General features: G+C 44.5%; 3 protein-coding genes and 1 long non-coding RNA gene across 8 annotated transcripts in view; 3 read left to right on the top strand and 1 right to left on the bottom strand.

Annotated features, from left to right (window-relative positions):
• Window positions 1–26,427, top strand: part of MANSC1 (MANSC domain containing 1) — a 292,156-nt gene that overhangs the window by 141,334 nt on the left and 124,395 nt on the right. The window lies entirely within an intron of this gene.
• GPR19 (G protein-coupled receptor 19) lies at window positions 873–9,143 on the top strand. 4 transcript variants are annotated; one of them, XM_053387529.1, is made up of 4 exons: window positions 873–1,844; window positions 2,484–2,593; window positions 4,857–5,099; window positions 6,687–9,143. In XM_053387529.1, exon 4 carries the CDS (start codon window positions 6,709–6,711, stop codon window positions 7,957–7,959), a length of 1,251 nt encoding a protein of 416 aa, XP_053243504.1. In that variant the 5' UTR covers window positions 873–1,844; window positions 2,484–2,593; window positions 4,857–5,099; window positions 6,687–6,708; the 3' UTR covers window positions 7,960–9,143. The 4 variants fall into 4 exon arrangements, with proteins under 4 accessions (XP_053243504.1, XP_053243506.1, XP_053243507.1 ...); XM_053387532.1 differs by lacking the exon at window positions 873–1,844 and adding an exon at window positions 1,851–1,938; XM_053387531.1 differs by lacking the exon at window positions 2,484–2,593.
• CREBL2 (cAMP responsive element binding protein like 2) lies at window positions 12,551–17,749 on the bottom strand. 2 transcript variants are annotated; one of them, XM_053387542.1, is made up of 4 exons: window positions 17,650–17,749; window positions 16,976–17,173; window positions 15,352–15,499; window positions 12,551–12,782 (listed from the first exon to the last, which is right to left on the bottom strand). In XM_053387542.1, the coding sequence occupies exons 1-4, from the start codon at window positions 17,662–17,664 to the stop codon at window positions 12,778–12,780; spliced, it is 366 nt and encodes a 121-aa protein (XP_053243517.1). In that variant the 5' UTR covers window positions 17,665–17,749; the 3' UTR covers window positions 12,551–12,777. The 2 variants fall into 2 exon arrangements, with proteins under 2 accessions (XP_053243517.1, XP_053243516.1); XM_053387541.1 differs by lacking the exon at window positions 15,352–15,499.
• On the top strand, window positions 17,976–18,976 carry LOC128413514 (uncharacterized). Its single transcript, XR_008330363.1, has 2 exons — window positions 17,976–18,133; window positions 18,813–18,976. It is a non-coding gene; the product is annotated as an uncharacterized LOC128413514 (long non-coding RNA).

Here is a 26,427-nt window from a genome sequence, read left to right on the forward strand (position 1 = left end):
TGTCATATACTTCTTTTATTTTATTATTAATTCATTAAAATTTGAGGGGATCATCACACCTAGACCTTATATGCTTAATCTTCTTAAAGTTGCTACCCTGTTTTAACTTGCTAACTCACAGGTTGTTTTCAGCATCTGCTTTGAGGTCATGAACTTAACAAATGACACAAGAAGAAAATGAAGCTAGTATGGGTGACAAATTGCTTTCAGTTTCTGCTGGCAAAGAGACAATCTATTCCCTGTTCTTCAAGCATTGAAGAGATCTAGCAAGCTTGTTGGGTGGAAATAGATCTTCCATTTTACAGTCTCAGGATGGAATTATATGTTCTGCTCAAAATGGAACTAGCACCAAAAATGTAGCCCCACATTGTGTTCTCCCCATTTCACCCTATGACATTTAGGTTTACATTGTCTTTTTTTTTTCTCTTCCACCTGAGGTGCCATGGAAGATGGCTGACAATACCATCGCTCCAGCTCCCACAGGGTAATTAGAGGCTGAGTTGGGAGTAATCAGCCTCCCAAATTCTTCCTGGGGTAAGGGAAGATGCAGTCTCATCCGCGGATGCCCAATAAACCACCCCCAAGTTCGTAAAGAAGGAGGGGGTGGGGGCACTGGATGGAAAGCCCCCGAGGGAGTTCGGATCTCCTGGACTCTGTCACCGTGAGCGCACCAAGTTCCATTACTTAAGATGAAAAATTGGATTAAAGTTTTGGACATGCTTCAAGTGAGGAGGGGAACATTAATCTGCCAATTAAGCCAGCCACTGAGGTGCGAAAAGAGACGGAGTGGAAGAAGGATAACATCTAAGCATGGAGAGTCCCAACAAAAAATATATAATTTAGGCAGAATATTTGGACTATTTGATATGTATTTGTATAATTTGGAACATTCAATGTGATTTGATTGGATTGTTAAAATGGGAAACTTAATAAAAATGATTTTAAAACCCCAAAACATTTAGGTTTACTTTTCCGCATGGTTTCCCTGCCTTCCTCCTACAGTGGTATATAAAATGGTGTTGGGGAAACATGATATTATGCTACAGGTAAGTCTGCTTAAACATTAGAGAGGATAACTTTTCTTTGTGGTAGATCAGAAGACACCTCATGTCATGCTTACAGACTTCCCAAGGGCATCTGTGAAAACCGGAAGTTGAACTAGATGGGCCTTTGGTCTGATCCAGCAGGAATCTTCTTATGTTTATACTTTAATACAAAGTACACATGCTTCTTGATGTTGGCTCCATTAGAATACTAATCTCTATGGGATATACCATAGTAGAGGCCATGTGTGTGTACTTCTTGCTCACCCATCATACATTTAATTAATGCATTTTGCAAGTAATGCCATGAGAAGAGCATTCCTGGGGACCTCTTGTAAGCAGCTCTGATCTTTGGGAGGAAGAACAGGGTATCAGTGCAATCAATACATAGACAAAGGGGAATCAAACAAGCTGCAATTCCAGCAAGCTTTTATCTTTTAAACATCTATTTAGAAAGGATTAAGCAAAATTAGAATGCACAACAGACTGAATAAAGGTGATTAAAATCTCTATGCTATGATCCATACTCCTGTCTCTTTTAACCTGCTTCCCAAATCATGCTTTGCTGAAGCAGCAGAAAACGTTCTCCTACCTCTTTACACATCTGCACAGATTTTCTCCCTCCGTTTTCTCCCTTTTTTATTTCTTCCAATTGCCAGGAGGGGGGCATGGTGACTGTTGCGGAAGAAAATTATCCCCTTCAACAATCACACAGCTCCATAGCAACCAGGACGTCAGCATGAGACAGCTGCAGGTTTCCATCCTAATTTCTGCCCTTCCTCGGGATCTGAAACATTTGAGGTGAGCAAGCAATGTGTGTGTCATGGGAAATGAGAATGATGGACAAAAGCAGTGGTTATAAAGGGAGATATTTCTCAACACAGTGACTGCAAAGGTAGGGTGTGGTTGTGAACAGCTTTGTTTTTTAGATGGAATGCTTTTCCTTTAATTTTGATGCTGGCTGTGCTGTGGAAGAGGGTGGCTGGAGAGCTGGAACAGAAGCTGATGAAATTATTTATTTGCCAGCATGGCAATTACTTTTGAGGGTAAGCAGAGCAGGTTCACTCACCAGCTGTCCTCCAGAGACCCCATTGCTGTCCATGGTGCTGCAGGTCTTTTTGATTTTTTAATGACAAAAATGACTTCTAAAAATGGAAATGGTGGAAGTGGGGAACCACAGAATAATATACTCTTTTCTTTGACAGCAGGCAAGTACTGGTAAAAGCAGAGGGTTGGAAATAAAACATTTTCTTGAGGTGGACTGTTTCTGTTGCATAATAAACCGGCAGTTTTGGCCACAGATTTACCTGCTTAAATAAAAGGCCGTTGAGGGGGAGCCATGTGACCCATTTCTCATGTGATCAGTTCCATTAGCAACAGGGAGGGAGGATTGTACAAAATATTGTCTCCCTCTTAAACCTCTGTTGGATTAATGTGCAGGTGTAGACGTCTTCAGAGCAACTGTGAACATGTGTTTGATCTCCGATACAATGAGTGACAGAAATCCTAATGGAAAACCCATCTGAACTCCGGATTATACTTAGAAGCAGGTATGGCTTATTCAACCTTGAAAATTGTTTGGTTAAAGAAGGGAAGGACAGCTCTCTCAATCTTTGAAACAGCAATCAGATTTGCTGCTGAATTCATTTGTTGCTTTCTTTGAGCATTGCTAGTCTGCTTTTTAAAATCCATCCTGGCAGAGCTGAATAAGAAAAAAAATCTTTGAAATACACCCCACCCCCTGTTTAAATAGAAATTTGCCCCTTAAATACATAAGAAAGGTGACTTCACCAGTGATAATTTTACTTGGTGCAAAAATAGTGATTAAACAGAAATTTGACTTAAGCTAAAAGAACTACAAGCCCTTTTATCTTTCACTAATGGGCTTCCACAGGTGTGTGTGTTCTCTCCCTTCATTGTCTTATAAATATGCCTTTGTGTTCCATAGTTGCTATTTTGCTCTCCTGATTTTAGGAGTGACACAAAATTTGAATGCATAAAGTCCTAGGTTCAATCTCCAGTTCAATCTCTAATTCAATGAAAGAATGTGCAGGAAAATAAACCCCAGCTGGAGAGCTGCTGCCCCTAAGAGTAGGAGCAGGCCACACTGGGCCAGCAGGACCAATGGTCAGACTCTGCGCAAGGCAGTCCTATAGCTGGTCTCCTGTTGCAAGCAGGTAAATGCAAAGGTGGACTTATTGCATTTGAGCAGAAGTAAATGCATGACAGGAAGTTTATACCAAGCAGCCAATTTATTTCTTCTAATTAGAAGGATGGGAAAAAGTAAAAAACAAACAAAAAGTGAAAATCCTCTTTTGAAAGCTCAAGCTGTATGTCCTCATGACAACTTCCTCCAGTGACTGGAGGAAGTGGAGGCGAATTCCATGTATCTTGGGAAATGTAGCAAATGTTTGTGGGTTTGAAGCTACAGGCACTGATGCAGAATGCTGGATGGAAGCTGGTCTGTTCCTGAAAGGAAGCTGTTAAGAAATAACAAGACGTCATTAAAAATTTGTCGCTGAAATGCCAAGCATATTAGAAGTCTTACAAACAGGGTAGTTTTACCAAACTCGGACCCTTGTAGGTTTTGCTGGGGGGGAATTGCCTCAACAGCATTAGAACAAGAACAACAAGGTTATAAGATATAAATTTAATGAATTGGTAGTAACAACAGCAACAAGAAACTCCACAGAAGACTGTTAACAAACTCACTACTGGATGATTCCCTACTGAAGGGTAGCTATCCTTCAACTAAATTTTGGATTGGAACAGTGAGCTAAAATCAGTAAAGCATCTTGGTTAATTCAAATCCCGGTCCCGAAATTACAATTTGAACACCATCACTGGCGATGAATGAGGCCCACTTGCCCTGCCATCACCCAGCCTTCCCTATTCCCCCTCTCGTTTTTCGTCTTCCATTCTCTCTCTCTTCCTCCCTTTCTCCTCCTCTGTACTTTCCTCCACCCCTGACACTTGAAACGCAGCTGCTGTAGCTTCCCAGGCCCCTGGATGCCGTGGGAACGACAGGCCTCCCCCATCTCCAGCACAGCAGTGTCCCTGCTGTTGCCACTGCAGCAAAATATTACAGGTACTGAGTGACTCTTATACATCACAGGAATTAAATATTATTGGCATGAAGTGATTACAGGCATTTACTGACTCGTCTTATTGAGAGAAGTTGCTCCTGAAAGCTCAAATCTCTGCACTCTCTTGCCAATAAAACTAATCTGATTGGTTGTAGATTCAGGACAGACAAAAGAAAAGTATTTCTTCCCACAATGGATATTAAGCATATGGAACTTGCTGCCACAAGATATGGTAACGGCCACTGCCAGTGCTTTTTTCAGGAGGTACTCAAGGGTATGCAGTACCGGCACCTTTTTGTTGTTAAAAAGGGTGGCACTTACTGTAACAACTTCATGGCGAGTACCGTCACCTATTTTTATCTGGGGGGGGGGGGGACACAGGCCACTGGCACTGATGGGTTCAAAAGTAGAGTTAGCAAACTGCCTGGAGGACTGATCAGTGGCAGTTCCCTCCATGTTCAGAAGCAGTCTACCCTAAGAGAGAACAAAAAATGTGGGGAGGCTTCATGCCTTCAGGAAGCTTGTAGGCTTTTTGGAAGTGTATGACTGGTAAATGTTAGCAAGAGGATCATGATCTCAGTCTGTTTTGTGGGGGCAATTTACATTAAGGCTTTGAATGAATGCTCAAATATATTTTAAATTCATGAAAGCAAGTGATTAATCAAATGAAAATTATTTTATTTGACTGAGAATATTTTCTTTCTACAAACTACATCAACTACATCAGGAAAGAAAAATGTGGTGCCAAAACAAAGGAATTTATGCTGAATCAGAGCTGGCTATTCTGTGACCCTGCAGCCAGTCAAGGATGACCTGACCAGCATAATTGCAATGAAAATGTGACCAATGGCAACAAGCTGAAGCAACTGAGCTTCCTATATATTCCTCTGAAGAAAGAAGCAGGTTTGACATCTCTGAATAAGTCTTTGAAAGAAGATGATTTTTGCCCAAAGTAAATTACGTGTCTTTGGTGAGTCAGCACATAATGTTTTCAGCTCAGACCACAGAAGAACTCATAAAGTCATGTCTTTTATTCTGATGTATAATTTATACATGAACTGTGCTGCTGCTAAATATAGTGATGCAGGTAGCTTTGCATCATGATCCTCTCTCTGCATAATGACTCAGAATTAAGTCCCACTGAGGTCAATGGAGTTTGCTCCAAAGTAGGTGGATATAGGATTGCACCCTTAGGATACCTGTATGTAGAATATCTATATATAGGGATGTGTTTAGAGAGGAACTTAACGGTTTTATTCTGAAGATTTTTGCCAGAGAGATTTGAACCTGGAGTGGGATGCAGTGTCCAGAAGGGAGGCCACAGTCTGCAAGAAGCAGAGCCGGCCTGGCCATTGGGCACGGGAGAGCACTGCTTCAGGCAGCAAAAGCCTCCCAGGCAGCAGACCCACCAGTAGAGAAATGCAACCGTTAGCAGCACCATTTTGGACAAGGGCATGCCAATGTCACCAAAAACCAGCATGATCTTGCCCCCAATCAGTGCTCCCTGAGTGGTGGATGCAGCAGGGCACATGGTGGCAGCAGAGCAAGGGGCCTCAGCAGCAGCAGCTCCACTTTCTGTTTTGCCTCAGGCAGCAAATGGGATGGGCTACACACCACTTGCATTGCTTAAAAGTGTAAATAAAACAGAAAGCCTCATAGAATCATAGATTTGGAAGGGACCCTGAGGGTCATCTAGTCCAACCCCCTGCAATGCAGGAATCTCAGCTGAAGCATCCATGACCGATGGCCACCCAACCTCTGCTTAAAAACCTCCAAGGAAGTAGAATGTCCACTGCCAAACAGCTCTTACCATCAGAAAGTTATTCCTGATGTTTAATCTCCTTTGTTGTAGCTTGAAGTCAGTGGCTCTCAAACTTTTTTCACAGGGCCGAACTTTCAGAACAAAAATTTTCTCATACCACACCAAATTTTTAATTGATAAACAGTGCTTGATTTATAATATAGAACACAACTGCTTAAAGAGGTCTTTAAGCAGAGGCTTGACAACCATATGTCAGGAGTGCTCTGATGGTGTTTCCTGCTTGGCAGGGGGTTGGACTCGATGGCCCTTGGGGTCTCTTCCAACTCTATGATTCTATTCTATGATTCTACTTTATAAGGTGATCATGGGACACCCAAAAAACAATGTAGCTATATAAGAACAAGAATCATTCTCTAAATATAATTATAAATGTGTCCTCTCCAGCAAACGGCGCTTTTGGTTACAACTAAGATTGTCCTCAGTATCACTTGATGTTCTTGCTCTCTTTTTGAAAATATATCTATCCATATTTTGCAAATAAATAAAAATATTTTGATACTATCCTATAGTACCCTGAAATGTTTAAATGTTTCTTTGATTGTCCTTGAATCTTCACCTTTGCCATCCAGGATGGTGCTCCACACCTTTTGAGAACTAGTGCTTAATAGGATTAGGGCAGTGGACTCAGCTAGGATTAATCCAGTATATATTTAAAGACAAAATATATTGTTCTTTACTAAGAGTGCTTTCCCCCACCCCATTCAGACTAACACTTGGCCTTCTCTCTTCATGCAGCCCTTTGAAGCAAAGGCTGAATATGTTGCTTGCCCATGACATGGATAACAACGCTGCTCTACTTCTTACCCCAACTTCAGGGCTGCTGCTGCAGCAGAACCGCCACCATGAAGAAACCTCTAGCCCTCTGGCAAGCAATGAAATGATTGCTTTACCCAAGGAACACGGGCTTGAGAAAAATGGTACAGCCTCACCGTATGAGCTGATGCAAGGAGAGATCATAGCAGCCAGCCTGCTTTTTGGAGCTTTATGGCTATTCTCCATCTTTGGAAACTCCCTGGTTTGCCTGGTGATCCACAGGAGCAGGCGGACTCAGTCTACCACCAATTACTTTGTGGTCTCCATGGCCTGTGCAGACTTACTGATCAGCGTAGGGAGTGCTCCATTTGTGTTTCTTCAGCTAGCCTCTGGGAGCTGGGCACTTGGGAGCATGATGTGTAAGCTAGTAAGATATTTTCAGTATCTCATACCCGGTGTCCAGAACTACGTGTTGCTTTCCATCTGTGTTGACAGATTCTATACTATTGTCTACCCGCTAAGTTTCAAGGTGTCCCGGGGAAAAGCCAAGAAAATGATTGCAGCATCTTGGATCTTCGATGCCGCACTGGTGTCTCCAGCTTTCTTCTTTTTTGGGTCAGGTTGGGACAACCATTGCAACTTTTTCCTGCCATATTCTTGGGACGGGGCTCTTTATGGTACCATCCATTTGTTGGTGGCTTTTCTGATTCCATCTGTTCTGATCATCCTTTTTTACCAAAAAGTAATAAAATATATTTGGCGGATAGGTACAGATGGTAGGACGGTTCGGAGGACTATGAATATAGTTCCGAGAACAAAGGTGAAAACTATCAAGATGTTTCTAATGTTAAATTTGCTTTTTCTGCTCTCGTGGCTCCCATTTTATGTGGTTCAACTTTGGCATCCACTTGAGACAGACTACAGAAAGAGCTCCTTGGTCTTTATGTCAGTCACTTGGATATCCTTCAGTTCCTCTGCTTCAAAGCCTACATTGTACTCTGTGTATAATGCAAACTTCAGGAGAGGGATGAAAGAGACCTTCTGCATGTCCTCTATGAAATGCTACCGGAGCAATGCATATACCATCACCACCAGTTCAAAGATAGCCAAAAAAAATTATGTTGGGATCTCCGAAATCCCTGCGCCAGCCAAAACTGTTTCCAAAGACTCGATATATGATTCATTTGATAGAGAAGCAAAAGAGAAGAAGCTTGCCTGGCCTATTAATTCAAACCCAACAAATACATTTCTCTGAATAATTCCAGTCCTTTCAACAATTATTTGCACAATTGGAGCAAAGAACTATGAAAAGATTTGATCTATTTTGAGCTGGGGGTGGGTTTGCATACAAATTGGCAGGGAGAATAAATGTTTTCTTAAATCCACTGATTTATTGTATACTGGATGTTTTCTGTTTTTGTTTTAAATAACTATTTCATGCTCTCTGAATTTAAATTTATTTTTCAACTGATGGGAGTACTGCAGATTGAACTGTTAATGTAAAAAGCAGTAAACTCATCAATTACTTCACAGCACAAGTGTCCTGCTAAAGACAGACCATCTTGTTATGTCTCTTCTATTATGCCTTTGGGGGATATGTTGGGGAGCCTTTTAAGATCTAGATCTAGAGCCAAGTGGTTTTCACCCTTTCCCATCTAGAAGTTAAGCGAGAGGATGCATCTTGACTGTAGTGTGTAAGCATGTAAATGCACACACATTGGCATGAAACGCTAGTGCACTGCTTCCTTTCCCCCATCCCAGTAATAATCTACACTGACAGTAAAACTTGCTAAATGCATTTGACTTGCAGCTATTCCTTAAGTAAAGCCAGATCCGTTCTGAGTTTAAACATGGGAGGATCTCTGAGAATTGTGATCCTATGACAAAGGCTAGGGAAACACCTGCACAGATGGCTATGCAGCTGTGGTCATATAGCGGAGTGGCCATCTGTGGCCCTGTCTAACTCCCACTCCTGGGAGGTCCCATCTGTACACAAGGCCTATGCATTTTGAGGGAAATGGACCTGTGAAATGGGGGGTTCTAGCAAAAGGATTGTCAGAGCCTCGTGACATGGGACCTTGATGTCACCGTTATAGACATCCTTTGAAGTAAGGCTGCCACAACTAATCAAAGGCATCTCCAAAAAAGATACCTTTGGCACGATCTGGTCTCCCTTTTTCTCTTTTATTGAAGAACAGGATATTTTAATGCCACCATCATCACAGAGGTGTTTGTGGAGGGGATATATTGATTGAAAATGTCTAGCCCACCTGATCTGTAGTTGGGTTCCTATTTGGCAAGCTAACATGCCAGTGATGTGGGATTGAGAATCGGAGTGATCATTTTGTGATATTATGGCAGTGGACAAAGCTGTATACTTTTGAATAAATGTTTATTTAGTTTTAAAAAGAAGAAAAAGAAAGCCATCACTGACCTTTTTTCATTGCAGCACCTCCTTAAAGCACATTAGTTTTTTCTTATGCTTTGGGGAGAGGGTATTTTATTGTTTTTACCCTGCCCTCGGATTTACTTTGACAAAAGGCAAGCTTGAAATATGTTAAACCAAATAGGTTATGAAAACAGGGGAAGGAATAAATTAATTCCTCTTCTGCTTCTGATCCAATTTCTTCTAAGAATCCTAATAAAATTATAATAGGATCTAAAGAAATTCATAGTTCTGCTCTACACATTCTAGGCTTTGCAGGCACAATGTAAACACTGAATTAATGACTATCCTGTGCTGATTGAATCACTCAAGTATAGATGTTGTAGTCTGGGAGGCTGGGTGCTACCTTGGTAAGATGCCTCCAAGGTTGTTTTTTTAATTATTTCAGCTAGGGAGTGGCCCAGCCCAGGGAAGAGAAACCCCCTTTCTCATTTTACACATGTGAAGGAAAGGGGGGGGAATGCCTCTTAGTTCTGCCACAGCAGGACACAGCTTCCCCTTGTCCAACGCATTGATTCACAACAGACATGGATGCTATTCTGCATCATTTCTTCATCAATGTGAGTAATGTGGTCTGTTCCTGTGACCTTCTACTTGTCAGAATCCATTCATTCGTTGATTTATAGCACCTATGTAGCTTTCATTTATTTTAATGGAGCCCAGTCATGTTAACTGGTATTCACCACTTTCTATGGGCTCTCAGATATCTCCCACTGGGCATTCTTGTCATTCACATTAGTACATCTAGTGAAGAAGCCTTTGTGCATCACATATAACTTCCCTGGATCCTGGAACCCTGAGATCCAGCCTTCACTGAGAGTTAACGAGGAAACCTTCTTACAGCCCTAGATTTTTCCCTGCACAAGAAAGAAGCATGGCAACTAAGATGTGCAAAGTGCTATACTAGAGGACACCCTTATATGGGTAAGAAAACCTGCCTTCAATCTCTTACACAAGATGGGCCAGTGTATGAAAGCCCCAAAATATGTAACTTTAAACACTTGAATGCATTTAATGGACTGATTTTCCCTTAAATAATAACAGTCACCATGATGAAGGCAAACATAGTTCAGACCAGAGAGTGTATTGGGGAAAGTGAGGAAAGGGGGGCTTTTACACCTCTGCCAGTTCCACCAAAACCTCCCCTCCCACGTTTGACCCAAGATGGGAGCTTTCATTGACACCCTTGTTAAGGGGTGGGACAGGGCAGGTCAGGAATATACTAAAAGCACTTAATGTCATAGCTGTTCTGGCCCTGAAGTGAAGAGGACAATGTGCAACACAGTCCTTCTTTCTGCCCCCACCCTATGAAGAGCTTTTTGTTACCCCTGCTAATAAAAAGTGAACAAATGTTTGAAGTTACATCCACTTTAATATAAAACAAAAAAGGACAGACATGGGAGTCTTACAAGAATTTAAGTGTTTTCTTCACAGCAAATATATGTGAGTGATCAAGACATCAAGCTGAAAGAGATTAAATTTTCCCTTTCTGATGCACAATGCCACAGTCAGGCTCTAAATCAGAGCTTTCCAAACTGTGTGTCACAACACATTAGTGTGTAGGTGTGTCACGTGAACAATCTTATAAGGGGTTAGTTTGACCTCGAGTTTGCTAGTAAAACTGAATTATTGTGTCACGAAATGATGCATGTCTAAAAAGTGTGTCACCAACATGAAAAGTTTGGAAAGCTCTGCTCTAAATGGAGTCTGCAGGGCATCCTGCATCAAAAGCCCTGCATGGAGTCAGCCTGTTATAATACATCTACTCAAGAAGCTGCCTAAAATACCCACCCCACCCCAGTTCACCCTCTTGTTAATTTGTACGCGGTCCCGCTAATGAAGTCACTTCAGCAAGAGCAAAGTCAATGTGATGAGAGATAGGCAGACCATTTCTCTTCCTCTCTTTCTCCAGCTGTCAGCCAGCCAGGCGAGAAATGCCATCCCACCCCATTCCCACTCAGCTGCTCCTTTGGTGCGTTGAGGAAGCAAGGAATAATGCATTAGGTTTTGACTCAATGATAGCATCAATAGGCAGGTTCCAAACAGGCACACAGTTACACAAGCTGAAGAAGTCTAAAGCCAAAGGGTGCCTGTTCAGATACACTCCAGCAGCATTTTACTTTCAAGGAGATAGTTTCACTTGGGTGTAAAAAGGGCCATCTCATGTCACACAACAATGAACCTTGAAAGACTTAATTTAATAGGTCAAATTAATCCATGGCTGGTTAAGCCTGCAGTAGGGGAGCCTTGAGGAGTGCCGGCATGTGGCATGCCTGAACGGGAGGAGGACGGCCAAGAGTCCTGACTGTGGCATAGAACAGCAATTCAGCAACTGTGGGAATAGGGCTCACAAGCACGGCTCCATTTCTATAAAGGTACGTTTAAGCCACTATGTTGGACGTCTTCACCAAGACTCTCATGCTGCTCAGTGGGGCTGCCTTCCCCTGCTCTCTACCAGTAAGTGGACAGTGACATCATCCCAAAGGAGAAATGGGACACAGGGGGCTGCTAATGGAGCTTGCCCCAGAGCTGGTGGGTGTGGGAGAATCCCAGGAGTGTTGGCATGGCCCAGCCAACACAGTGCCATCCCCGATCCCTGGCTGACTGGGCAAAAGGGAGGGTGGGAAGCCATGTTAACTGGGCTGCCCTGGAACTGCAAGGAGAATGCCTGTCCATTAATTCTGCAAACAGAGATATCTTTTTGAAAAAGAATGGAAAGTCTCCCTTCAAGCTTTAACAATACACTTATTTACAGTTCATTGCCTGTCAAATGTTTGGGAAACATTGACTGAGGCCTGGTCTACACAGGTGGCAGACTGAGGTGACAGAAGGACTTTAGCACTATAGACAGTAGGTGGGATATACTGTTTTTGATTGGTTCCTTACTACCAAAAAAGCAAGCACACACCTAGCATAACAGCCCATTCCCACCTGCACCTGTGCTAGTTTTTTGTCTGCAGGGAGTTTTTCATAGGAATGTACGCAAAAAGCATCTCACAGACATGATAACACTTGTATGCTTAAAACAACCCCGTAGAAAGAAAGTCAATATTATCCCTCTGAATTGCCTTGCCTAGGGGAATTCATGGCAGAGGCGAGATTTGAACCAGGGACCTCCTATTCTTAGCCACAATGCTGCACTAGGTCAGACATAACAGAAGTGTAAACCCATGGGAAACTGGAATTATTATTTCAACATGGACCACAGATAAATACCATACACATAACAGACTACTTTGATGCCAGATGGCCAAGATCTCAGCCTTTGCTGCACATGGTTTCTTAAATAGCCACTCCTATGAATACTAAACAGAAAAATCCAACACATAAACCATGAGCAATTATAACAGCAAGGTCGGAAATTTCCTTCACTGTCACAGCAGAAATATCTACATACACGTAAGTTGTAGTTTCTATATCTATATAACAAACTGGGTTGTTTTTTTTAAGTTGTAGGTTTAATTCTGTTGGCTTGCCATTGGGTTATTTTGGTAATTCACCTCAACGATCAAGTTCTTTGCTGCTGCAGCACTGCCACACATCATAGTGGAAGGGAAGCTTAGCATAAAGACTACAAAACAGTGTTGGTAGTATAAAATAGGGACTTTGATCTTGGCTCTTCCACCTTCACCCTGAAAGAGAAATAAAATACAACAATATTTTATAGCTATTCACAATTTCAACCAGTCAGCCAAGAAATCTTATCTACATTTGTTATAGCCAGCATTAAAATATCTGACAGAAGGTTAAAGAGCCATTTGCCAGTGACTCAGTTTCTGTATCCTGATGAGCCCTCTGCCTTTGCTCAGTTCAAAATACAACCCACCAAGCATGTAGTGGTCTGGCTTGCACAACATGCTAAGCTAAAACTGTATCTTAGTATAAATGCATGTGCTCTGAGAGAGGAAATAATGGCTGATCTGCTCCTCCTTTGGGTCATTCTGCTGTACTAAATCATCGCTTGGCATGTCATTCAAACAGAGGCTCCTGGTTTAGCTTTCCACACACTAACCACACCCTGTAACCCAAACTCAAGTTTTTCCAATGGTTGTGGTTTGCCTTGGAGAACTAAACCAGGTTCAAGCACCATGCTAAGCCAAGTCATGGCTTAGGACTGCAGAAGAGCAAAGGGGCTTTTATATTCTGTCTAGTAACCCACTGTGAGGCATAGGATTGGCCTTGCGCAATCAACCTTTCCTTTAAGGCCTTAAGTCCTCACAGGAGCACTCCTGACCTTGTGGGTGCCCCAGCTGGGGCTCAATTGCCCAGATTATGGGACCAAAAGGAGCCCTAATCACCACAGGTAGCAGCCGTGGAAGGATCCAGCCCTGCCTGGTTGGGGTTGGCCGGTATAAATGATGCAGAGCGCCTGGATGTAGAGCTTGGGTACAGGGCAACATAGTTGATGTCGCTGCATCACGGACCAGACACAGCTGTTCCAGGGGCTCCCCATGGCTGGAACAAGAAATTTGGTGATCTGATGCTGTATCTGGTTTGTCTGGGTGAAGGTCTTGTGGGGACAGTTTATTTGGGATTGTTTCTATGTGTAAGAGAGTGGTTCATTGATTGGGGAAGTTTTACATTAGAAGTTTATTTTGTTCAAACAAAAGTTTCCCCCTCAATAAGTGTTTTATTGTCTATCAAAGATCCATTAAAGAACCTGTAATTGGCTAGGCAAAACAAGAACCTACAGTGGTGCCTCGCAAGAAGAAAAGAATCCGTTCCGTGAGTCTCTTCGTCTTGCGGTTTTTTCGTCTTGCGAAGCGGATCAGCTGATAAGCGGTTTAGGGGATCAGCAGGTAAGCAGCTTAGTGGATCAGCTGATAAGCGGTTTAGCGGATCAGCTGATAAGCGGTTTAGCGGATCAGCTGATAAGCGGCTTAGCGGATCAGCTGATAAGCGGCTTAGCGATCAGCTGTTAAGCGGCTTAGCGGATCAGCTGATAAGCGGCTTAGCGGCTTGGGAAAAAGGGGGGGAAAGGAAAAAAACCCCGCAGGAACTCGCAAGACATTTTCGTCTTGCGAAGCAAGCCCATAGGAAATTCATTTTGCGAAGCACCTCCAAAACGGAAAACCCTTTCGTCTAGCGGGTTTTCCGTCTTGCGAGGCATTCGTCTTGCGGGGCACCACTGTACATGTAAGTGTTGCTTAGGTACTGACTAGAAAATTTGCTGGACAAAAGACAGAATAACATTCCCAATCCTACAGATTGCTGCCACCAGCAAATAAGTGACAAAGACAACATGCAACCAGAAGATGTTAAGACAATGGCCTTACATGAAGCATAGAAAGCAAGTTTACTTAAGGGTGTACATTGCTTCATTGCTCAAGACTTGGGGACTTTCAGTTGAATGTATGGACGGAATTCAATGAACTGAATAAGTATTGAGCTGCTTCATAAGCCATCCTGCCTGGCTTCACACTGTGGCCTCACTTCCCCTCCACCACATAATTAGCCTCCTATTTTTAATTTGAGGGGCTGCACCCTACTCTTGAGCCAAAAGCTTCCCATATAGTGGCTACCAAAGGGAGAAGTGTGCACATGTGCACATACACAGAAATAACAAATCCATGGTTAGAAAACCAGGGGCAGTCAGACAAAAACAATACATAAAAACTGGACCTAGGTCAGGGCAAATAAAAAGGTCTTCACCTCAGAAGACATCAGGCAGCGGCACTGGGAGTCCAGGTGTCGGAAACTGAAAAAGCCGTATCTCAGGTCACTGCCCAGCTCACCAGAAAGGCCTCTGAGACCGATCACGGAGACCAAGACGACAGGAAAAGGCAGACCTTGAGCTACCCTGTCCCTCGACCCGTTTTTTTAAAGCCCTTAAGAAAGCACCTGGAATTTTCTAAGCTCTGTGAATGAGTTAAAAAATAACTTGGCCTCCCCGCAGGTTCACAAACTAATAAAAAAGGGAATGGGTAACAAAGAGAAAAGCACTCAAACAGCTTCTCCTTCACATCTGCTCAGCCAGGGTGCTCACAGGACAATCCACGATTTTGTGATGGACCTATGCTGTTATTTTCACATTACCCTATTAATAAGCCTTCAGGTATGCATGTTCTTTCTAAATGTAAGTTGCTGTACAGTGTGTAGCACTTGAGGCACTTAACAGTAAGACTATATGACCCCTCTTCCCCATCTGCACATCTTGGTCTACTCTCGTAGCCATAAGAACCTTCATAAACTAGTACTTACAGGAACTGTGACTGTTTGCATCCATCTTTGAAGCCTTGCCAACCTTGGCCATGTTCTGCTGTGGTTTGCTTTGCTCTTCCCCGCTCAGCAGAGCTTTAATTTCAGAGGGGATTTTCCCTTGATCCATTGCTAAGCACCACTGCTTGTACTAAAAACACAAACATAAAAATAAACTGGATTGCAAAAGCAGAGGGCTGCACTTTTTTACTTTCAGTTGTGATCATTAGAGTTCTGTTGTTCAATAGCAAAGATTAAAGCCATGGCTATCATCAATCAGCATGTAATTAGTTCTATTGGGAAGTTGCTTGAGGAAGACGTTCAGTCTGCCATGTTCCTCCCCAGAAGTGTTGACATTTTTTAATAATGGAGAGTCTCTTTTGGTCTTTTTATGTAAAAAGGAAGATGAATTAATCTATTTGGGTTGGAAGACTGGGGAGATACTGCCTAACAGAAGGCAGATCAGCTTGGTGTCATTCTAGAGTGAATATTTTGTTTTGTGTAACTGACAGATGGAAAATCAGAAGTCCCTTTTATTTTCCTTCTCATCTTTTCTTCTTTTTTTGGTTTTCCTTTGTTTTGTTCTCTCTTTCTCTGTTTATTTTTGTTTTTATTTAGATTAGTTTCTTTCCTTTTCTTGTTTTAGGAAAAAACTTTAATAAAATCTTATTTTTAAAAAAGAGAATTCTGCTGTTGTACATGTGTGATTATTGGATTGGGGATGTGGAAATGTTCATCAGCAGGGCTATGTGGCATTGCAGCAAGTTCTTCTCTTGGTTGCTTGTCTGTTGGTCACTTGGCAAGATTTTCTTCTTGGTCAAGGGCCATATTTTCAGTGTCCTGCGAAGTTCCTTGCCAAGTGGCAAAAATGGCAGAATAAAGGATGACAAAAAAATCAATGAACCTGGCAAATCTGCTTAATTTAAATAGTGTCAAACTTTTATTGGAGTTTAATTTGGATTTGTTTGTTTGTTTAAGTACACACAACTCTGTTGATGTACAGGGCATCTCACTTTTCTGTCCCAACAACCCTTATTTGGCTACAGTAATTACATTCTGCCTTTCAATAAAGAGTTTTCAAATCAGCTTTCATAAGAAAACTGGGTAATAAGTAAAATATCTTAAAAATCATATCCTGTACGAGTTTTCTGTTCTCTTCCTTGAACAGGACATGCCTTCAGGCATGTAAGCATTTCCAAGTAGAAAGTGGCAACTCCCTGCTCTCAGACACCTAAGCAGAGATCCTGGGGACATAATGACATTGGCCACAGGGGAAAACAGCATACAGTGGTACCTCTGGTTGAAAACGGGATCCGTTCTGGAGCCCCGTTCGCAACATGAGCAGAACACAAGCCGTGTCTGTGTGTGCGCGGGTTGCCGCTTCTGCACATGATGTCATTCTGAGCGTCTGCGCAGGCGCGAGTGGCGAAGCCCGGAAGTAACCTGTTCCGTTACTTCCAGGTCGCTGTGGGACGCAACCTGAAAAGATTTAACCTGAAGCAAACGCAACAAGAGGTATGCCTGTACTTGCATGAACGCACAGAACTCAGAAGCTGTTACTATGCTCTAGACCCAAAGAACTGACTCAGAACTGGGGGTAAGGTGGAAAAGAGAAAAAGCATATTACCATTTCCAGCTCTTCTCTAAGAGCACATATGGCTCGCTCTCTGCTTGAAACCAGCTCTTCCAGGTACTGGTACCTCAGCTTCTTCCTTGCCCTGCATTCTCTCGCGCTCTGCCGGCTCCTCTCAAGTTTAGCTTTCAAATCTATTTTGGCTGGTTTACGGCCCCGTTTCCCTGGTTTCTTCACTTTCCCTCCAGCTACCTAGAAAGCAGAAACACATTTTACTTCGGTCAGGGCAGTATCAGGAAGAGTTCTCCATGTTGGTTCTTACAAAATTTATAACAGGGCAGAATTTGGTTTGAGAATGTTTCTGCCTCGACTGTGCTCCTGCTGCCTGGGGCTTGAAAGCAAGTCTCCGCTGTACCAGAGAGCAGAGTGCCTGTGACACCAGCAAGGGTGCACCCAGGGATTAAGGCATATGCAAATTTGATTAATAATAATAATAATCATATGGCTTGGAGAGACTCCCTGCCTTCCAATCGCCTTCCTGGCGGGGGGGGTCCAAGCAGCTGTTGGACTACAACTCCCACGACCCCCAGCTCTCAGGCCCGGTGGCCGGGGGACGAGCGTTGTCGTCCAGCAGCTCCTCGGCCCGCCACCGCCTCCCGGGACGGAGAAGGGCCGCCCGCCCCGCCCCCGCGGAGCCGCGAGCACCTCGACGCGGCGCCTCCACTTACTTTGCTGTCGTCCATGGGTGCAGCCCAGCCCCTCCCGCGAAGGACAAGGCCTCCGGAGCCCCGCCCGCCCTAGGCCGCCGCCCCCCGGGGCCGCCCGCCCGCCGCCGCCGCCGCCATCACACGCCGCTTCCGGCTCCTGGTGGTGACGCTCTTTGGGGCGGCGGCGGCGGCGGCGGGCATGTCCGGCCAGCCCAGTGCATTTCGGGAGCTGTAGTCCCGCTCGTCTCCGTCCTCCGCCCAGCAAGACGGAGGCGGGGCGTCCCAGCGCGCGAGACGCGGCTGCGTAATGACGTAGGATATCCTGGCGGGGGGTGGGAAGTCGGAGTGGAAGACAGAATCGGAAATCAATAGGACCTGAACAGATTGGAGAACTGGGCGCTAGCGAACAAAGTGAATTTCAAGAGGGACCAATGGAAGGTTCTGCACTTAGACAGGAAGAACCGGGTGCGCAAATATAAGTTGGGGAACACCTGGCTTACCCGCAGTACATGTGAAAAGGATCTAGGGTCTCGCTGGACCCCAAGCTGAACATGAGTTAACAGTGTGATGGAGCAGCAAAAAAAGCTAACACTATTCCAGGCTGCATCAACAAAAGTCTTGTCGGTATAGATCAAGGGATGTAATAGTAGCACTCTATTCTGCCTTAGTCAGACCACACCTGGAATACTGTGCCCAGTTCTGGGCACCACAGATTCCTGCATTGCAGGGGGGGTTGGACTAGATGACCCTCGGGACCCTTCAAGCTCTAATATTCTATGTCCTATTATTCTAATTCAAGCAGTGCAGACTTAAACTGTGGAACTCACTCTTGCTGGAGGCAGCGATAGAGGCTTAGACAAATGCATAGAGGAGGAGAGGGCTATTGATGCCTACTAGCCAGGATGGCCAATGGAAATCCTTATTATATATTTTATATGGCTGTTTATTTGTATATATTTCAAATTTTTATATATGGATGTTTTATGATGGCGAAGAAGGCAAAATAAGGCACTAATCCGAATCTGTGCCTCTTAGGAGATACAGAAATGTGATGTTTATGTGTATGTTTTTTGTTATGAAAGTGAAATGCTTTCTTAGGGTTTGCCAGTTGCAAAGAAGAATATGTTTCCTGTTCTGCTCCCTTTTAATCATTTTGTAGATGAAAAAATTGTGTGTTTTTTCAGATACAGCTTTTACATCTTCTTGACAAGCTGGAGCCAAGATTCCCTGTTCTACCTATTAAAGATAACAGATTCCTGGCCTCCTCTGCACCTCATCGCCCTAAAGAAAACAACTTTTGTCTGAAAGTTTTGAATGTAGCAGAAATAAAAGTCTAAAACCTCCTGCACATTCATGCCCCATCTTTGACATTCACAGGTAAAGAAGTGACATCCTCAAAATGGGAAAAGGGTGACCAAAATAACCAAGGGGGTGGAGTGGAAGATTACAGCATTTCTGGCTAAGTGATGATACTTCATAGAGGGCAGAGCCTGGCTGTGTCTTGAGGCTCAAGGTGAAGTATATTAAATCAGGCAGAAAACCCCAGACCAACAATGTTCTTTCTGCTGCTCCCCTGTGGGGAAATGTGCTCCAAGTCTCAGAAGCCCAGTTATGTCACCCCTTGCCTGCCGGAGCTGGCAGCCCTTCACCCTTTCTTGAACACCCTCCCTTGTGGAGTGTTCCCTCAGCCTCCTCTCCTCCCGGCAGCCCCTGGTGTCTGAGCCAACTCCCCCACCCCAACGAGAGGTTCCTCCTCACTCCACACAGACACCCCCCAGGGGCCGAGAAGAGGATTCCCCCAGCCTTAGCTGCCCTGTCAGATACTGGCCAAAGGTGAATGTGAGGCCAGCAGCTTAGTCACCCTGGGAGGCAGCAGTGGACACTGCTGGGCCGGCATGGCAGAAAGACTCCCCTTTGGTGCGGGGGACTCAACTCCCAGGCAGGCATTGCATACAGCAAGCACAAGAAAGGCCAACAAGGCGCCTGCCCAGCCTCCCATTTGTCCATCTGTTCCCAACAGCAAGGGCTAGTGGTATCATGGGCCAGGAGTCGGCTTCACCTGCTGAGCAGCAGCCTGAAGGAGCAGAAGGCAAAGTGACTCCACCTTCTGCTGATCAGCCTTCTTGCTCCTGATGAGAACCAGCTGGTTCCAGCTTTCTGAAGCAGGGTTTCCAGCCTCAGTCAGTTGCTGGAAACAACATTCCTCGTTCCTGACCAGACCTTGCTGCTTCGTGCTCCTCGTGACCCTCGGCTTTCTTGACCCCCGGATCGTCTGACTACATGAACTGAGATACTTCTGATCTTAGGACTGGACTGGACCTTGTATACAGACACTGCCTCCAGGAAAGTACCCCCCTGAGAGTTGGCTGATTGGCTGGCTTCTCCCTCCACTGAGGTCTGCCGTGGCTGGCAGCCCAGGACCCCGACAGGTGGGCTGGCTGGCTGGGCTCCCTCACCCATCTGCTTGCTTACTCCGAGGCCACCTCAGCTCCTGGCAACCAGCACCCCATGGACAGCCCCAGAGGCACCTTTGTCTGGGGAGCTTGTAGCCAGGGCTGCTGCAACAAGCCACAGAAGTCTTTGGGAGGCAGAGATGCGAGAGGGCATCAGAGGAGGGAGGGAAGGAAAGAGGGACAGAGGCCAATGTTGCCCGTGGCACCCCCGACCAGCATTCAAGGCACTCCTGGGGGCCACAGCACACTGGCTGAAAACCACTTGCCCACCCTATTACCTCTATCCACCGACCCTGTGGGTCCCCCTGCCATCTCTTAGAGAACCTTAGAAGATGGATAAAGCCATGATACTTGAGGTCATATTCTGACAACTGACAATGTTGCTTGATGGTGGAAGCATAACATGGCATAAATATGATCTGGAACATGCTTCATGTTGCTTCCGAGGATGCCACCAAAATAAATATATTTTTGATGAGCTCTTGCCCCTGCCCTCTGCTCTGGAGGGGAGGACTAGAACCAATGGATTCAAGTTACAAGAAAGGAGATTCCAACTTTCTGATAGTAAGAGGTGTTCAACAGTGGAATGGTCTCCAGAGGATGTGGACTCTCCTTCCTTGGAGGCTTTTAAGCAGAGCTTGGGTGGCCATCTGTCACGGATGTGATTTAGTTGAGATTTCAGTATTGCAGGGGGTTGGACTAGATGATCCTTGGGTCCTTTCCAGCTCTATAGTTCCTTGATAATACTAACAGTTTATGAAATCCTTTGGGATTAATGCATAATTGCATTTATTGTATAGGAATCATTTGAAGGAGCAGAGATTCTAACACAGCATAAATTACAATGTTTGCAGTATGTCAACAAGAAATTATGTATCTATTGAAATAATTAAAATAATTCTCCAACATAATATTGCAAAACTTGTGTACCTGATACCAAGAACTTTTCCACAAAAGGGCCTAACAGTTTGGTTGTTGTGTAGTGGTTAAGAGCGGTAGTCTCGTAATCTGGGGAACCGGGTTCGCGTCTCCGCTCCTCCACATGCAGCTGCTGGGTGACCTTCGGCCAGTCACACTTCTTTGAAGTCTCTCAGTCCCACACACCTCACAGAGTGTTTGTTCTGGGGGAGGAAGGGAAAGGAGAATGTTAGCCGCTTTGAGACTCCTTAAGGGGAGTGAAAGGCGGGATATCAAATCCAAACTCCTCCTCCTCCTTCTCAGAGGTATGCCAATGTTCTGCAGCACTTTCTCAAAATTAAGCATGCATGAACATTTCAGGCTGAGGTTGCACGTCTCTTCATATAACAACAACAATAACAGCACATTTACCTTGGAGTTAGTCTCACTGGACTTAGTGGTGAGGATAACAGGAAGTAGAACCATGAACTCCTTGGAGGAAGGGCAAGGAATAATAATGATGATAACAACAACAACGGAATGGGCTGTGTTACTGACGCTCAGTGATAACCAGCTCTAATCTGGAGGGATATATTTTAAATTATTGGTCATGTCCCATGGGTGTATCCAAGCGGGGTCGGGGGCAGTTGCCCCCATAAATAAATAAAATAACTAACTGAGGTTCTGCCCCACCAACAAAAATCCTGGCTACGCTCATGTCATGTCCCCAGAATGGACGATACCACACTTAACTGTACTTTGCTTCGATGTGCTTTGCAGCTACAGTGGTACCTCAGGTTACATATGCTTCAGGTTACAGACTCCGCTAACCCAGAAATAGTGCTTCAGGTTAAGAATTTTTCCTTCAGGATGAGAACAGAAATCATGCTCGGGCGGCGTGGCGGCAGCAGGAGGCCCCATTAGCTAAAGTGGTGCTTCAGGTTAAGAACAGTTTCAGGTTAAGTACGGACCTCCGGAACAAATTAAGTACTTAACCCGAGGTACCACTGTATTGCTTCTTAGTAGGAGGTGGGTGCAGCTGCAAGCAGCCCAGCTGCTTCCAGGGAAGGAAGCCCCCTGCCCCCTCCCTTCTAGCCACAGGAGTGGAGCTCTCTCTCTAGGGCTGAATCCAGGTTTTCCCACTTCCACACCTGCAGCCAGGGGGGCCTGGCTTAATGGACTACACACTATAGTATACAGTAGAGTGTAACTTTGTGCATTGGGGAACAATTTTTTCTCTGTGTGACTCACTTTATTGTGATACTCACTTTATTGTGGTGGTCTGGAACTCTGCCCACAATATTTCCAAGGTATGTCTGTATTAGACACACTTTTATGCAACTAGAACTTTGCAGCCAAAGGCCTGACTTGATAGATCAAATAAATATGTTAACTTCCGCTTTCTTTGCTGCTGCAGTTCCTGCCCATGTCCCCCTCTTCCTCCACCAATGTGTTCTTCCTATGGACCCTACAAAGACTCTGAAGCCCAGCTCCCATTCTTCCCTGCTCTAGGTCAGTAGTGGCAACCATAAATTTAATTCTGGCAACTAGTAGGCCAAATTTCAAGTATACTTCACCATAGATATAATATTCTTTTTAAAGGGTTTTGTTTGGGACACTTCAAATTTGAATGGAAATTTTGCTATGAACACACTGCTGGCTGCTCTCTCCATGAAAGAAAACCCAACAATAGCTCCTATCCAAACAGCAGGTACAAAGATTAACTTAGGTTGCTTCTGTAGGGCAGCAAGCAAGAAAACAGAGCTTATCAACCCCAAGCAAAAGGGTTGGAACCCTGCCCAGCCAAGGACACCAAGAGACCCTCTGCTTGTCTTCCCTCTCCTGGACATAAGGGCATCTCAGCCAATTACTGGCAACAACCGACTGAAGCGAGTCCCAGAAGTGGCTGGAAAAGGAGGCGGAACAGGGGTTGGAAGGGCAGCAGCAAAGAAAGCTGAACGGGGCAATGGGGCAGAGTGGCCTTAGGCATGCTCCGCCATCACATGAAATGACCTGGAACGCAACCCCCACGCAAGTGCAGAGGCTTCCCCACTGCACCTCAGCATATGTCAGTGCATTAAAATATACACTGGAAGGAACACTGAGATTTTTGGAAAGACTTTATCAAGGATTTAAAATACACAACTTGAAAGAAAAATCTCTGGCTATAAGAAAGGGTGGTGTTAAATTCTATGAATTTAGAAAACGGATAAAAGTCGGCCTTGCAGCAGCATCAACAAACAAAGTAGAGCATTACAATGTAGTTCATTCAGGGGTGTTGCAGCCATGCTGATATGTGTATATGGCACTTAAACAACAGGGAATTATGGCTGCTGATATGGTAATTGCAGAGGTACAGAGAAAAAAGTGGGTGGGTCATGTGAAATTCATGACATTCTTGAGGTGAACTCAGACAGCACAAGCATGAGTCACTTCAGTGGTGTATGCTTGGTGTGACTTGCTTTGTACAAGTGCATTGTTCATTTTCAAGAGAGGCTCAAACATGTGCTCCATCTCAGAGCTGGTTTTTGTTTTTGTTTGCTGCTTTTTGTTCTAGAGAGATTTTTCTGACGTGTTTTCACTCCTTTGGCCTACGCAGAGAAATATGTCTATATATGCATACCTATTACAACCAGAGAACACATTGTGGTCTATGAATGACCCTTTCAGACTCTGCTGTGGATGTGTCCGTGCCTATATTTTAAAACCAGAAGGAAAAGAAGGGCAACAACAAATTAGTAATGCCTTGCACATTTCAACAATGTGCCTTGAGCACATTCCCCATAAGAACCAGAACTCTGAGAATATACTCAATAGCTAGCCTTAAACTATAGTTTAGCTCCATGGGAATGCTGAAAATGGTAGTTTTGTGGGGGGAGTGACTAGGGATACTGAGAAAACCCAGCAAATTACAATTGCCAGGATTCCTAATGGGAGGCAGCCATTCAGAGTTGTACCTAGGGTTCCTTGCGCCCTTGGTAAGGAGCTGTATCTGCACACAACGCGCCTCCCATCACTTTATCTCAATAGAAACGTTAGAAATGACTACATTTTATGCAACCCAAGTACTTGAAGCGCCCAGAGTGAGGGTGAGACAAGGGGGAAAGACAGAAAAAGTTGTACACCTTTGTGCTGCAATGTGAGGACAGGAAACTTCCCCACATTTCCTCTCACCGCCACAGCAGCAGCAATCATGTACTCCATAGTCTCCAGCAGTAAACCTTCATACCACCTTGTCATTTCTCCTACTGTTCAGCTCCCAGCTCTTGTCTAAATATACAATCTTACACAGAAAACTGAAGACGGATTTCTGGAGTGATTTTTTGCTCCCCTCCCCCTTCCAGCCTGCACCCTTGATTTTACCAACTCCTAGGTACAACTCTGCAGTTAAACTCATATCAAACTGTTGTAAGTCCTTGAGTAGATATACCCTGAAGGAGAACACTGCTTTGAGAGGAGGCAGGTGTTAAGTTGTTGGTGAACATATCAGACGACACAGTGATTCTTCAAACAGCTCTTGTTTATTCACAGGCCAGAACAGAACTGAACTGAATTATTCACAGGCCAGAACAGCCAGCCTGCTTATATAGAGCTCCACTAGAACGCAACAGTAACCATTTTCTGTAACTATCCAATCACTGAATGTCACTTTCGATCCCTTATTTGTATTTGTGACCTGAGTGAAAACAATCTACAGTATCCCCCTGCTGGCCCAGGGTGAGAACTTCAGTACATAACACCCCTCCCCACCGAGATAAGGCGTTAGTTACAATCGTAATGGTTTCCTTATATACAGCACTACACGTAATGGTTCAATTAGGCACAAAAGCATATTGGTTACATTTCACCTACTTCCATTAGACTGACAGTATTACATGTCCAACAACATAGTCCTTTAAATAAGTTGGGTGCTTGGAAACTCTGCCAGATCGCCGGGGACTAGTACCCAGGTCCGGGGGCCCGCCCGATTCTTGCTGAGGCTGTGGCGCGACCCTAGGTGGCATTGAAACCAAGTCCCCTGGATCCGCTGCTGTGGGTGGAACATCTGCAAGTGGAGTTGGCGGAATGTCAGGCACGGCAGTGGTCTGAGTCTGTGGGAAGTCCGGCAGACCCTCTAAAGCGGCTTGGTTCAGCTCCATGCCTGCAGTTTGTGAGAGAGGTGTAGGTGGAGCCTCACCTTTTGTAAGTGTCTGTTCCAGAGGTAGAACACATGGCGGGCAGCAATCTTGGACGGCTTTGGCGCATAGTGGTTGCGGAGCTTCTCTTGAATCGTGTCCCACGGTGTTGCCTGGACTGCTACAGGCGCAACCAATGCTCAGGCCGTCTCAAACACCTCAGGCCCACAGAGGCTGAGCTTACACTCCTGTGATACTTCCGTCAGCTCGTTGGCTTGGAGGTAGCAGTCGAACCGAGCAAGGTAGGAGTCCCATGATTCAGAGGCTGGCGCAAACGGCTGTAGAGGCACAAATGAAGCCATGGTTCTGATGCTGATGTGGAGGCGATGGATGGAACACAGTGCTCTAGCCAGAACGGTCAGCTCTGAATTGGTTCTGTTCAGTTAATTTGCTTGGTGTTTCAGCTCAGTGATTCAGCCACATCTGGCTGTGCTCTGTTGTCCATCCATCCCATCCTCGTCGCCAGTGTTAAGTTGTGGGTGAACGTGTCAGACGACACAGCGATTTTTCAAACAGCTCTTGTTTATTCACAGGCCAGAACAGAACTGAACTGAAGGGTGCAGCCAGACTGCTTATATAGAGCTCCACTAGAACGCAACAGTAACCATTTTCTGTAACTATCCAATCACTGAACGTCACTTTCGATCCCTTATTTGTATATGTGGACCTGAGTGAAAACTATCTACAGTATCCCCCTGCTGGCCCAGGGTGAGAACTTCAGTACATAACAGCGGATGTTTTTGCTTGTGAAGAAGAAACCTTGCCAAAACATGCTGCAGATTATTATTCAGTCCAGTTGATTTGCTATTTGGCACTGTGACATTTGTGACAGGTCTTTTCCTTTATTCAAGCAGGCCACTGTTTCAGAACACTTTAGTTTGATCACAGATCAGCCTGTCCCAGGACTTATATTACAGGACAAGGAAATTTTTGTAAACTGCAGTAGGAGTCTCTACATGGAAAAACAGAAACATTACAATCTATACTGGTTAAACTGATTTTGCAGTCATATTCTTATTCCTAAGAGCCCCATGCATTGACTACAGCAGAACTCAGCTTAAAGTTTCCAGTTTATTTTATTTAACAGGATTTATATGCTGCTTAGAATGATAACTACCACTGCAATGGTGGTTGGAGTTTCCCATGACTATCATATGTCTGCTTTTTGAATGTTTTATAATCTGTTGTAGGAAAACATCATCCAAATCTTCAGTCTGGCTTTGAAGTCTATAGTAGAGACCCACACTAACAGTTGTTAGGTAACAGTTGTTTCT

The sequence above is a fragment of the Podarcis raffonei genome, chromosome 5 (genome assembly GCF_027172205.1).
Source record: "Podarcis raffonei isolate rPodRaf1 chromosome 5, rPodRaf1.pri, whole genome shotgun sequence".
NCBI lineage: Eukaryota > Metazoa > Chordata > Lepidosauria > Squamata > Lacertidae > Podarcis > Podarcis raffonei.

Coding starts and splice junctions, on each gene's coding strand:
- CREBL2 (XM_053387541.1), bottom strand. Junction 12,783..16,975: donor TTAGAGAAGAGCTGGAAATG/GTAATATGCTTT, acceptor TTTCTCTTTCAG/GGTGAAGGTGGAAGAGCCAA.
- GPR19 (XM_053387529.1), top strand. CDS start 6,709: ATGTTGCTTGCCCATGACATGGATAACAACGCTGCTCTACTTCTTACC.